At 38.2% G+C, this 13,350-nt stretch overlaps 1 protein-coding gene across 2 annotated transcripts; it reads left to right on the top strand.

Annotated features, from left to right (window-relative positions):
• The first annotated feature begins 257 nt into the window (after window positions 1-257).
• On the top strand, window positions 258-12,840 carry LOC127448317 (ADP-ribosylation factor-like protein 5A). 2 transcript variants are annotated; one of them, XM_051710759.1, is made up of 7 exons: window positions 258-311; window positions 432-872; window positions 6,541-6,601; window positions 6,788-6,935; window positions 7,883-7,966; window positions 8,107-8,258; window positions 12,029-12,833. In XM_051710759.1, exons 2-7 carry the CDS (start codon window positions 827-829, stop codon window positions 12,075-12,077), a joined length of 540 nt encoding a protein of 179 aa, XP_051566719.1. In that variant the 5' UTR covers window positions 258-311; window positions 432-826; the 3' UTR covers window positions 12,078-12,833. The 2 variants fall into 2 exon arrangements, with proteins under 2 accessions (XP_051566719.1, XP_051566720.1); XM_051710760.1 differs by lacking the exon at window positions 258-311 and having other exon boundaries at window positions 838-872; window positions 6,729-6,935; window positions 12,029-12,840.
• The last annotated feature ends 510 nt before the right edge of the window (window positions 12,841-13,350 follow it).

Below are 13,350 nucleotides of genomic sequence, written 5' to 3'. Positions count from 1 at the left end.
GGTAGCGCACTAAGTTTTGAGGCGAATCGTGAGAGTGACTTCCGGAGAGTGTTGCTTGGCTTTGATTGAGTTCAATGGTTCAGAGATTATTTAGCAGAGATGAGCCACTTCTATTAAAATGAATGGGAGAAATTGGAACGCTAAACCAAGGAGCTCTGAGCAGTCAACGGATGTAGAAAGGAGGTCCCGCCTTACAGTTAAAAGAGCCAATCACCTTTTAGACACAGACATCACCTGTCAATTAACACTAGAACGCGCATGCGCATTAGCTATACAAACCGGGGAAATTGCATTTTTTAGCATAACATGAGGTAAAAAAAATCACAATTAATGATACCAGTATTGTCAGATTTTATTGTTGATTTGAAATATGTTCTTTGATCGTAATCTTGACCAACCGTTTTTGTGATTTTGGTCTTTCTCCATTCAAGTGGATAGGAGCTGCACTGGCACGACTGGAAATAGCCTCCCAAGAGCGTTCTAAAGATGGTCGACAGTGGACTGACTTGCTAGAGCGACTTTGAGAGGTTGCGAATGCGGATAGGCGCTTTTCTGACTGCCGCAGACACAGGACGACAAGACGAGCCAAATGAACGCCCTCGTTTCACTTTCCAGAGATGACAGCGCCGAAATGATGCAGTATTTCGAAACCCCATCCTCAAGAAACATGGATACCGTTCACAGGAGAATATAACAGTAGTGAAAAGCTGTTACCGCGAGCTCTTATTTTCGACTGAATTGGAGGGGATCGTTAGCTTACCTGGCTAGCACAGCGGTTTTTAGTCTCTGCTCCTGGGTGCCGTTTGCCCGTGGCCGTACACCAGAGATGGGAATCATTTTCACAAAGTTATGGAGGCTTTTTAACCACCAAGGTACGTCGAATATTACATGTGAACATATCAAACGGTCGTCGTGTTATTTTAAAATATGAACGCGTCTCAACCGCTGTATGGCTGTTGAATTATTAGCTAGCAAGCGTCTGCTAACCTGCTAGTTTCTCTTTAAAACACCGATGCTGAAGTTTTTACAAATGAATTAACTAGAAACGCGCTTAATATACATTCTTCAGGGCAGAAGCGTTCTGTCACGGTCTGTGCTTACATTAAATAGTCGATAAGACGTCAATAATCTTGGCTGAGACAGATCCGCACTGGGCGACAGATGTTGGACTGCTGTCAGGTTCAGTACACAGTCTCTGTTTAGGGAGGCTTTAGCCCTGAAATCATTATTTCCACTAATATATCGTTATTGTGCAGCATTTAAATCCCAGTGACACGCTTATGCGGATACATCCCTCCTTAAAAGTAGTCCTTCAATGTGGGTAGTACTATATGCTCAGTTGTCTTGTTTTGATGTAATGTGCCTTAAGTTAACAGTGAGTACACATCAATAAAGTGAATGTGAAAGGCATTGAACAGAATTGAGAATATATTGACAGGCTTTAGCAGTAGATATAAATCAAAATGTGGAAAAGCCATTACACCACTTTTTGATTTTCTAACACATTGTGTGCCTCTTTTCCTCTGTGATAGTGCATTGTACAAGCATTGTGGTCAGCTGTAGACTTTGTGTCAGCATTGATTGGTCGTCCATGTGATAGCTAGTGGTCTCACATTTATTATACATGCTGTGGGTTTATGGTAACAGTGGTGCTAATGGTTGTTGCATGACTGCCCAAATCCATAAAGCACAATCTTGTTTGAACACTTGCAGATCTGTGTGTGAGGTATTGCAAACAGAGCTTTTTTTCTAGATGTATCAGTAAACCCGTTTTCAGTGCATAGTTTCGGATGTCTTGAGCCTGTGCCAATTGTAACATAACCCAGTGGAACATTTCTCTTCAGTTCTCACCTTACTCATTAGCTGAGCAGATCATTGTGATACGGGGTTAGCCTTGTAACATGAGAGTTCTCAAAAAGATTATTTATTATTTACTCACTCTCGATATTATATCCCAGGTGTGTATGACTTTTTTTTTCTTCCAACAGAACACGTTTGGAAAAAAGAAAAAAAATATATCTCAGCTCAGTAGGCCCTTAAAATGCAAGTGTATGGCGATTTCTCTTTTGAAGCTCCAGAAATCACAGACAGTCAGCATAAACGGCATCGATACAACTCCAGCGGTTAAATTAATGTCTTCTATAGTGCTACGATCGCTTTTGGTGCGAAAAAAGATAAATATTTAATTACTTTTTAACTCTAAATCATCGCTTCCGGTAAGTTTCAAGAGAGGGTGAAGTCCAAGTGGTCTCTCTTGTGAAGTATTCGTGTTGCCATGTTACAGACGTAATCTCACGTTCTCCACTTGGTTGAGACATCCAGGATGAGCACACAAATGCACCATTGTGAGTAAAGAAACCGATAAATACAGATCTTTTTTTATTATTTTTATTTTTATATTGCATTTATACATACCAGCAAGACAAACAAGAAATTTGTTACAGTGAGGAAAATTACAAATGTATTGAGGGAATAGAAAAAAAAGAGAATACATAAATAAGTAAATAAGAGAGAACAAAAAGAAAGGTAAACACAATATAAATACAGATCTAAACCAAAACCAATGAAGCTTCTGTACAGAAGCATGCTCTTCTGGCTGTGACGCACATGCGTCAGTTCTCGCATGTTTCAAATGCCAATGTGATTACGTCACGCGCGTACCGCTGCTCACCGGAAGCATGATTTACAGTTTTAAAAAGTAGTTGAATATTTATCTTTTTCGCACCAAATGCGATCGTATCGCTTTAGAAGACATTAATTTAACCGCTGGAGTCATATGGATGACGTTTATGCTGACTGTCTGTGATTTTTGGAGTTTCAAAAGAGAAATCACCATTCACTTCCATTTTAAGGACCTATAGAGCTGAGATATATTTCTATTTTTCTGCAAATGTGTTCTGGTAAAGAAAATCATACACACCTGGGATATCGTGAGGGTGAGTAAATAATGAGAGAGTTTTCATTTTTGGGTGAACTATTCCTTTAACACTGTTTCTTGCAAATAGATGATGTAACAATAGTGTTTTTTTTTTTTTTTTTTAAGATGAGGTCCAAAAAGTGATTTAAAAGGACTTTCTTATGATAATGCTTCTTGGTTTTACCCTCCAAGTACACATTAAAAAAGTGTTTCACAGGTTTGCTCCTTTTTGTTTAACAACGTTGCTCTTGCTTCAGTTTGGTGGACACTTGGAAGACACAACTGCTTAAATTCTATTTCAAACCAGTTTATTTGAAAAGTAATGATATGACAAAATCCCTTTGTTAGTTGCATGTTAATTCTTGTACAGGAAAAGAGGAAACTTTCTCGGAACATAATATGAAAGTAAAAAATTCTTGGAAATGTTTATTATGTTTATTATGTTTCAGATTGTAAGATAAATAAACAAATGAGTTTAGCTTTTTGTTTTATATTTTCCCTTTGTAGTCAACATTTCTTACATTGCTAGATGTACTTGGTGTTCTTGTGTCCCTATGAAAGCTCTTTATGTGTATCTAAAGCGCAGAGGTTTGAGAGTGCAGACTTTGCTGTAGGAGTCAGATCCGGAACCAAGTGGCTCCAACCACCTTTTTAAATCTAAATGTCAACAGAGCATTAAATTTGAATGTGATACACCTTATGTTTTTCCCATTTAACCCCATGATATAGTGTTTTTAACTACAGTATCAACCTGGCCTATTTCTCTCGCAAAACAGGGTATTGAGCAGTTTTGTATGTTCTTGTGGATTCAACAAACTCTTATATATGTAAACAGAATCTGTGAAGAACATGGCTTGCATCATATCTACTCAATGATCTTATGAGAGACTAAACAAGTCTTGTATCATCATGAACAAGCACAGTGTTCAGTGGTATGTTTAGTGTGCATACTTGTGCCTCATTTTTTAATGCTATTTAAATGGGTGTGTCTGAATGTGTCTTTGAATACATGATGCAGGTAAAGACGCAGTAGACATTGGTAGGCAGTGACTGAGTGCAGTTAAGAAGTCCCTTGTGTATACACAAGTCCTGTTGGGTTGTATGCCTATTCAGGGTGTTTTCTCAGATGTGTAGAGGTTTTGCTCCTTTTTTTTTTTTTTTTTTTTACCTCACCACAAAAGGATTTTCATTGTCCATGAACTGTATTGGTTCAGTCCAGTTAGGCTTCTTAGGGTGTGTTCACACTTGGCAGGTTTGGTTAGATTAAAACGAACTCTGGTGTGATTGTTCTGTTAGTGCGGTTCATTTGAACAAGTGTGAACGCTGCCATCCAAACCATGGTGCGCACCAAACAAGCGGACCGAGACCGCCTGAATAGTGGTTCTCGGTCCGCTTCCAAACAAACTCTGGTGCGGTTCGATTGATATATGAACGCAACATGGACCAAAGACACCATATAGACGTATATAAATATAACGAGCGCATTTAGCCCAGCAGCCAACATTGTTTTGGATGTTCAGCAAGTTCCGTCAAAAAATATACGTCATAAAAGCTGTCCAATCAGGTTGTAACTTTTTCCTGATGCCTTTGGTTTTGTATCGTTAGGTTCGATGTTAAAAATGCCAGTGTGAACGCTAAGTGAACCAGGAATCATTTTCTTTTTTGGTCTGGACCAAGAGAACCGAACTACAAGTGTGAATACACCTCATAGAGTAATTTATTACCTAAAAAAAGAGAATGCTGAACATTTCTAAAGGTTACATTGTCATTGCAATACAATTGGCTATAACTTTACACAGTAATGGTTAGTAAGCGATTTCAATACACAAAAATCATGTTAAAACGCATATTGTTTATGTCTTGTGGCTATACTTCTGAAACGATGAATATTTTAGGGTGTATTCACACTTGGTTCGATTGCTTGGACCGAACCCGAGTTCATTTTCTCCCTCCTGCCACCGCTTGTCTCTGTTCACATCATATTTTTTGGGTCCATACCACGGTCCGATTACGTCATCAACGTGAGTACAAGCGGCAGCTGATTACCACTGTGACTAGGCAACAACTCAAGAAGACATCAGCTTCGCTGTGTTATTAAAGTATTAATCTCTGTGGATTTACCACCTAAACTTTACATGCTCAAAATGACAATTATGTTTATAATGTGAAGAATATTAGTATTTGTCTGCCGCAAGCCCACCGATGCGTTGCAAGAGATGTGAAGAATGTGAGCAGCTTTCCGAAGGTGATTTATTTGGACACAAGCAGGTATGAGAAATTCATTAAACCATAGTAATTGGGATCAGGTGTAAATTATACGTGATACCCCAGACCACCTTTTTAAGTGGACTCTGGTGCAGTTCACGGGTGCGCACCTGAGTTCGGAAAACAGCCTTCATACCACTCAAAGGAACTGAACTTTGACGTCATTCGAACTCAGGTGCGTACCAAAAGTGCAAGTGTGAAAGCACTTAATGTTCAAAAATTTGCCCCCATTCACTTCCATTGTAAGTGCCTCAATATAATCCAGATTTTTGCTTATTTTTAAAGATAGGGAGGGGCAAGTCAAAATACATTTTATTAGGTAATCGTTATTATGGCACAAATGCTGTTGATTGAACTTAAGGGTCAGTTTTTACCAAATGTGAATCACAGAAAGACTACATATGTTTCCTCACATCCTGTTTAGACTATGGACTACATAAAAGCTTGATTTCACTTCCTTTTTCGTGGTTTTATTTAAAATCTAAACACTTCACAGAGCTGGAAATGAACATACAGCCAATTTCTAGTTTAGTGACTTTTCATGATCACTTTACTGTTTGACAAAATACCTAAATGAAGTGGCTAATATGTATATTATATAAAACCTGTGCTCTGCTGGGCCTATTTTGTGGACAATGGAAAACAAATCTCTTTTGCATGTGGCAGTCAGTTAAATTAGCCTCAGATATTTGCATTACCTGTACATTTCGTTTTTGTGTGTTATCATACTTGATACATTGGAGCAGGTGAAGTCCTGTTACAGGGATTTTCTATTTTTCTGGGAAATATTTGGCCACATTGACAGCCTAATAGGTGTTACCACATCACCAAGTCTCTAATACCTTTGACATTTTTGTAGGTGCAAACATTCGTGCCCGGAGGGTTTTTAGCAGCTCCAGCTTAAAGTATCTTTGGTTGTAGTGTGAATTTGTGCACTAGTGTTTGTTGTGTAACCTCCTTTCCCTCCTAGATGTTTTACCACATCAGAAACCTTGCCAGGGTGCTGGGCAATGGCAAATTTTGTAATTGTTGTAAATCGGCATTTAGAAAACATGCATAGATTTGATGTGGGCCTACTCCTTTGATTTTTTTTCTTTTTTATGTGCATTGAAAAGATAAAGCAGTATGCTAAGCTGATTGTTTTGAATTTAGAATGTTTCCTTTGAATATATTAAAATATGTTCAGGTTAGAAATAGACAGGTTATAATCACCAGGTGAAGGGCTGCAGTGGTCGCAGGTATCTGAAATATAGCAAAATATATTACAAAATGTATTTCTGTTATGATTTTCCAACTCTGCACTTGATGTACAATGTTTACCACAACATTTAACTGTATTCCTGTTTTGTTTTTCTCAGAGCACAAAGTCATTATTGTTGGGCTGGACAATGCAGGAAAGACCACCATACTTTATCAGTTGTAAGTATTGTGCTTGCTTGTGAAAGGCAGTTAATTCTTGAATATGCTCAAAATACATAAATGTGTGATTTTACTTTACATTAGATTATATAATTTGTAATAGAATAAATGCATTCTTGACGCGCAGGCACTGTGAATACTTCCATTCAGAATGCAGAGTTTGGTTTATGTTGTTCTAATCTTCAGCTCTATGAATGAGGTGGTCCACACTTCACCAACTATAGGAAGCAATGTGGAAGAGATTGTGGTCAATAACACACATTTCCTTATGTGGGACATCGGAGGACAAGAATCACTGCGTTCCTCTTGGAACACTTACTACACTAATACAGAGGTAGGATTGCTGAGATCTCTCTCTCTGACTCTTCTATGTGTGTTTCTTTATCATTTTCTTAAATGTACCATGTAGTGTGAAACATGAATTTAATCTAACTACAATCTAATGAACTTAATTCAAACTAGGGATGGGCATTTTGGTCATTTTATCTTCTTTAGCACTCAGCAGATAAATGAAGTACTTGTCTTGCTGTTTGCATATTCATCATTATAGGCCCTGTTAGGGCTGCACAGTAATGGTTAAAATGATAATCACAATTGTTTTGCTCAAAATAATAGATGATTAATTACTATTATTTGTCATTTTTACACTTCAACAGATGTATTGGACTTTTATATTAGAACATGGTATCGCTGTATTTAAAAATAAGAAAATTAAAAAGAAATAAAACGGTGAATCGAAAAAATAAAATTATTTATCTACCAGCTGTAGCAGCTATGACAAGTTTGTTGTTTTCTCAACAAGAAAGAAAACATTCGAGACACTTTCACAAACTATTTCAGTTCATCTGCTGATCGAGTTGACTGAAAGTATTATCATGTACACAGTCTGAGGGGTGATTAGAAAGAATCGAGTGTAAAAATATAATATTAACGGTTAAAATGTTATCAACTGGAACAAGAGTGATTATATGCCACTGCCACACACATTGCATATACTTGTGTTAAGTACGTTTGTTTAAGATCACTTTGTAATCAAGCATTCTGTTCCATTAATTAGCGCTCCGCCCAGTTGTTTGCATCCTGCATATGTAAATCATTCAAATGAGGCCCCTTTTCAACGCATTTGTGTATAGTTGTTATTGAAATTCAAAATCAGTTAAAATTTTGGCTTGCTCTGGTACTGGTGCTAGTCCCTCTTATAAATGAAAGATGTACTGCATAAAGATAAAAAAGTATGGAAAGGCAAAGGGAATGTGTCTCATTAAAGTTTTCTCTGTGCAGTTTGTTATCATTGTGGTAGACAGCACAGACAGAGAGAGAATCTTAGTGACCAGAGAGGAGCTCTACAGGATGTTAGCCCATGAGGTGAGTATATGTATGTCAGTACATGCCAGTGAGTGTACGTACAAATACTCTAAAGGGATTATGCTTAGAAGTGATGGTGATGTCTGGTTTGCTCTTCTGCTTTTTATTGTTATACTGCTCATTTCCCTTTTCTTTATTAGGATCTGAAAAAAGCTGGCTTGTTGATTTTTGCCAACAAGCAAGATGTGAAGGGTTGTATGACTGTTGCTGAGATTTCCCAGAGTCTACAGCTTACCTCCATCAAAGACCATCAGTGGCACATCCAGGCCTGTTGTGCCCTAACTGGGGAGGGGTAAGACCAATTAAACCAACCTACAGAGAGCACATGGGCCAAAGTTTACATGGTGTAAAGAAATGTACATATAAATGTAGAGTTAAATGATTGCAGACGTAACAAGTTTAGAAATTGTCACAGAGTGTCTGTGTGAACGTCTGCTATTGTAGTCATTTTTGTTGTCTGAAACTGGAACCACTAAATTATAGAAGTGGTGTGGTAGTATAGTAGAAAGCGGTGTTCTGAAACATCATGTAAACAAGAACGCTGATTTCCTTTACACTGTTTAAGGGATTAAAAGAAATCAGTTTAACACACCTAGGTTTCTCTCAAAGAACGCGGCTTATTGTGGCCATGTAAACGCATAAGCGTTGTTCTAATGAGTGTTTGAAGAGTGCACGTATGTGGAACAGACCTGATAACAAACATCATAGGATGGAGCCCAACAACAAGTGGAAAGAATTCAACATTTCTGAGTACAGTGGGATAATTACATACAATATAAACTAAACCCATTCATACACACAGATGTAAAATATCGACTGTGTTTCTCACGTCCGCCTATATACACTTGTACATTGGGGGAATCCCAGAGTTTTATGTAAGCGGGAAACCCCAGTACTGCATAGCAATTCAGCTGCAGGTCACGATAGAATGTTAAGGAAACAAACACAGCAACAACTCTGGAATATCTGGAAGTAAAGCAAATCAACAGAGAGTAAAATAGTGAAGTCTTCCTCAGATGCCATGTGTGTTATTTACAGAAGCATCACAGGAAAATTACGTTGCTGTGGAGAAAGCTGCTTACTGCTCACATGTATACGGGAGTAAAGGGGACGCAGTTTTTACAGTGAATGTAAACGGGAATGCCGTTTTCTCACAATTGGCTACTTACTGGTGTCCATGTAAACATAGTCAGTGAGTACTACAAAAATACATTTTGACTCGCCCATCCTTTTCTTTAAAAAAAAAAAAAAGGCAAAAATCTGGCAACTTAGAACAGAAGTGAATGGGGGGCCAATCTGTAAATGCTGTTTACTCACTGTTTCAAAAGTGTAGCCACAAGGTGTAAACAATATGCTTGTTAGCATGATTTTAGTGTGATAAAATCATTTACTAACCTTTTCTGTGTAAAGTTATAGCCAATTTTACAACTTCATTGCCATAACGATGTAATGTCAACAAACCCTAAAAACCAAAAATGATGATTTAAACAACTTTACAGCTCAAATAATACATATGTTTTAACCGAAGAATTAATGTAAGTGCTTTTATAAAATTATAAGCTTCTGCCTTTTAACCCTCAAAAAATTTCATTACAAGTGCCTTACTGTAATCTTGATTTGTGCATTTTTTGAAGAAAAGGAGGGATGAGTAGAAATTAATTTTTGTGGTAATCAACATTATGCTACAAATACTGTTGATTGAGCTTAACTTGTTTTGAACCCAGAATATTCCTTTAAGTAGACACCAGTTGCTGAAAGGCAAATGCAGAGCCATCCTTGTGTTTTGAGTCCAAACATGTCTTTATTATTAAGGAATATATTTCTTTGAGCAGTACCAGTGCACTGTCTTAGGGTGTTAGCAAAATGTATTAATAAAGTAACTTACAAAGCTGCAAACAGACCTTTCAAAATGTACATTTCTGCTTTTGCTATGTATGCATTCAGATTCCTAAATGCACTCCTGTGTGCCTTTTGAGCAGGAACTATTTAAAATGTGATATACAGTGCCTCCGGAAAGTATTCACAGCGCTTCACTTTTTCCACATTTTGTTATGTTACAGCCTTATTCCACAATGGATTAAATTCATTATTTTCCTCAAAATTCTACAAACAATACCCCATAATGACAACGTGAAAGAAGTTTGTTTGAAATCTTTGCAAATTTATTACAAATAAAAAATGGAAAGAAAAAAAAAAAAATCACATGTACATAAGTATTCACAGCCTTTGCTCAATACTTTGTTGAAGCACATTTGGCACCAATTACAGCCTCAAGTCTTTTTGAGTATGATACTACAAGCTTGGCACACCCATTTTTGGGCAGTTTCTCCCATTCTTCTTTGCAGGACCTCTCAAGCTCCATCAGGTTGGATGGGGAGCGTCGGTGCACAGCCATTTTCAGATCTCTCCAGAGATGTTCAATCGGGTTCAAGTCTGGGCACTGGCTGGGCCACTCAAGGACATTCACAGAGTTGTCCCGGAGCCACTCCTTTGTTATCTTGGCTGTGTGCTTAGGGTCATTGTCCTGTTGGAAGACAAACCTTCGCCCCAGTCTGAGGTCCAGAGTGCTCTGGAGCAGGTTTTCATCAAGGATGTCTCTGTACATTGCTGCATTCATTTTTCCCTCGATCCTGACTAGTCTCCCAGTTCCTGCCGCTGAAAAACATCCCCACAGCATGATGCTGCCACCACCATGCTTCACTGTAGGGATGGTATTGGCCAGGTGATGAGCAGTGCCTGGTTTCCTCCAGACATAATGCTTGCCATTCAGGCCAAAGAGTTCAATCTTTGTTTCTCATGGTCTGAGAGTCCTTCAGGTGCCTTTTGGCAAACTCCAGGCAGGCTGTCATGTGCCTTTTACTGAGGAGTGGCTTCCGTCTGGCCACTCTACCATACAGGCCTGTTTGGTGGAGTGCTGCAGAGATGGTTGTTCTTCTGGAAGGTTCTCCTCTCTCCACAGAGAAATGCTGGAGCTCTGTCAGAGTGACCATGGGGTTCTTGGTCACCTCCCTGACTAAGGCCCTTCTCCCCCGATCGCTCAGTTTGGCCAGGCAGCCAGCTCTAGGAAGAGTCCTGGTGGTTCCAAACTTCCATTTACGGATGATGGAGGCCACTGTGCTCATTGGGACCTTCAATGCTGCAGACATTTTTCTGTACCCTTCCCCAGATCTGTGCCTCGATACAATCCTGTCTCGGAGGTCTACAGACAATTCCTTGGACTTCATGGCTTGGTTTGTGCTCTGACATGCACTATTAACTGTGGGACCTTATATAGACAGGTGTGTGCCTTTCCAAATCATTTCTAATCAGCTGAATTTACTATAGGTGGACTCCAATCAAGTTGCAGAAACATCTCAAGGATGATCAGTGGAAACAGGATGCACCTGAGCTCAATTTTCAGTGTCATGGCAAAGGCTGTGAGTACTTATGTACATTGTGATTTTTTTTTTTTTAATTTTTAAATTTATTTTTTTTAATAAATTTGCAAAGATTTCAAACAAACTTCTTTCACGTTTTCATTGTGGGGTATTGTTTGTAGAATTTTGAGGAAAATAATGAATTTAATCCATTTTGGAATAAGGCTGTAACATAACAGAATGTGGAAAAATTGAAGCACTGTGAATACTTTCCGGATGCACTATAAGCCATAATGTTGTTCAAAAAGCCTATGGAATATTCAGTCATTAAACGGACAGAGCTCAACCTTAGGATGTTGCAAACCTGAAGAACTTTTTTTTTTCTCCATGAAACACAAAAGGAGATATTGTGCAGAGTGTTGGGGATTGACATTTTCAGCCACCATTCACTTTCATTGCATCTTTTTTCATATAGTGATAGTGAATGGTGACTGAGACCTAACATTCTGTCATACAGGTTTGGAATAGTGAGTAAATGATGACAGAATTGGAATCAAGATGCATGACCCTATTTTAAACTCCAGGTCATTACTTCAAAAGGCTCTTTCTGACTAACAGACTGAGCACAAATGTCTTTCTTTGTCTAATTTAGAGAGCCAGAAAAAATTGTTAACTTCCAGCTCTGAATGTTTTTTCCTGTCCATAGGCTCTGCCAGGGACTAGAATGGATGATGTCACGGCTACGAGTAAGATGACCTCTGACCTCAGAAAGCAGTGTGCTCTCTCTCTTTCCCACCGTGCGTGGAGGCCGTTGTCACTCACTGTGAAAGTTACTCAGTGACGTCACCAGAACTTGTTTCTTTAATTTATTACAGATCATTGAGAACTGTGAACAAACAATCTGCAACTAACTTACTAAAATATGTCAGGACTTACAAGCATAAACCGTGTTTTTCTGCACGGATGGATGTTAAAAGACTTTTATAGGGTGGTACAGACCTTGGTCTAAGAGGACTTGTCTCTAGCTGAGTGGATCCCTGTCTGGAGTGGCCTTGCTGCTTTGCCCAACTACCTGACATGGTGTTACCCAGTGTGTACAGTCCAGTATTTTCATTTACCTTGTGCCTGCACCTGACTTTATGTCTCCCCTGGGCTGAGGACACGAGATACCATGCAAGGGGAGGCTGCACTCATGTAAAATACAAATAAATAGTGTTTTTATCTGTCATGACAGAGGTTTCACTCTTTTATTCTCTGCAGATTTTCTTATTACAGTTTATTATAGCTTGATATGAATTTAAAGAATAGTTGGCAGCCAAAATTCACAATGTTAAACTGTTTGGTTACATTTCACATCTTTGTTTGCTACCTCTAGGGGGCAACACATGTTTTGCATGGACAACTTCTAAAATCAGTTTAACCTGTTAGCTAATATGTGTCATGAAGTGTTCGTTAAGCAAGCAGAACTCACTTCAGAGCTGACTAAAATTAATCTGGACATATAATTTATACTGACATTTATACGATATATATCACAGATCATCCACATTTCAATATCACAGAATTTTGACATCAGACCTGCTTAATTTTGAAAAGTGATGGCAAGTATGTAGAGTATATACTTTACTAATATATATATATATATATATATATATATATATATACACACACACACACACACACACTGGTGGCCAAAGGTTTGGAATAATGTACAGATTTTGCTGTTTCGGAAGGAATTTGGTACTTTAATTCACCAAGTGGCATTCAACTGATCACAAAGTACAGTCAGGACATTACTGATGTAAAAAACAGCACCATCACTATTTGAAAAAAGTCATTTTTCATCAAATCTAGACAGGCCCCATTTCCAGCAGCCATCACTCCAACACCTTATCCTTGAGTAATCATGCTAAATTGCTAATTTGGTACTAGAAAATCACTTGGCATTATATCGAACACAGTTGAAAGATATTTGGTTCGTTAAATGAAGCTTAACATTGTCTTTGTGTTTGTTTTTGTTTTTGTTTT

Source organism: Myxocyprinus asiaticus, chromosome 11 (assembly GCF_019703515.2).
Source record: "Myxocyprinus asiaticus isolate MX2 ecotype Aquarium Trade chromosome 11, UBuf_Myxa_2, whole genome shotgun sequence".
Lineage (NCBI taxonomy): Eukaryota > Metazoa > Chordata > Actinopteri > Cypriniformes > Catostomidae > Myxocyprinus > Myxocyprinus asiaticus.
Note: the sequence above shows the minus strand (reverse complement) of the source record. Positions and strands in the feature narration are given on the sequence as shown.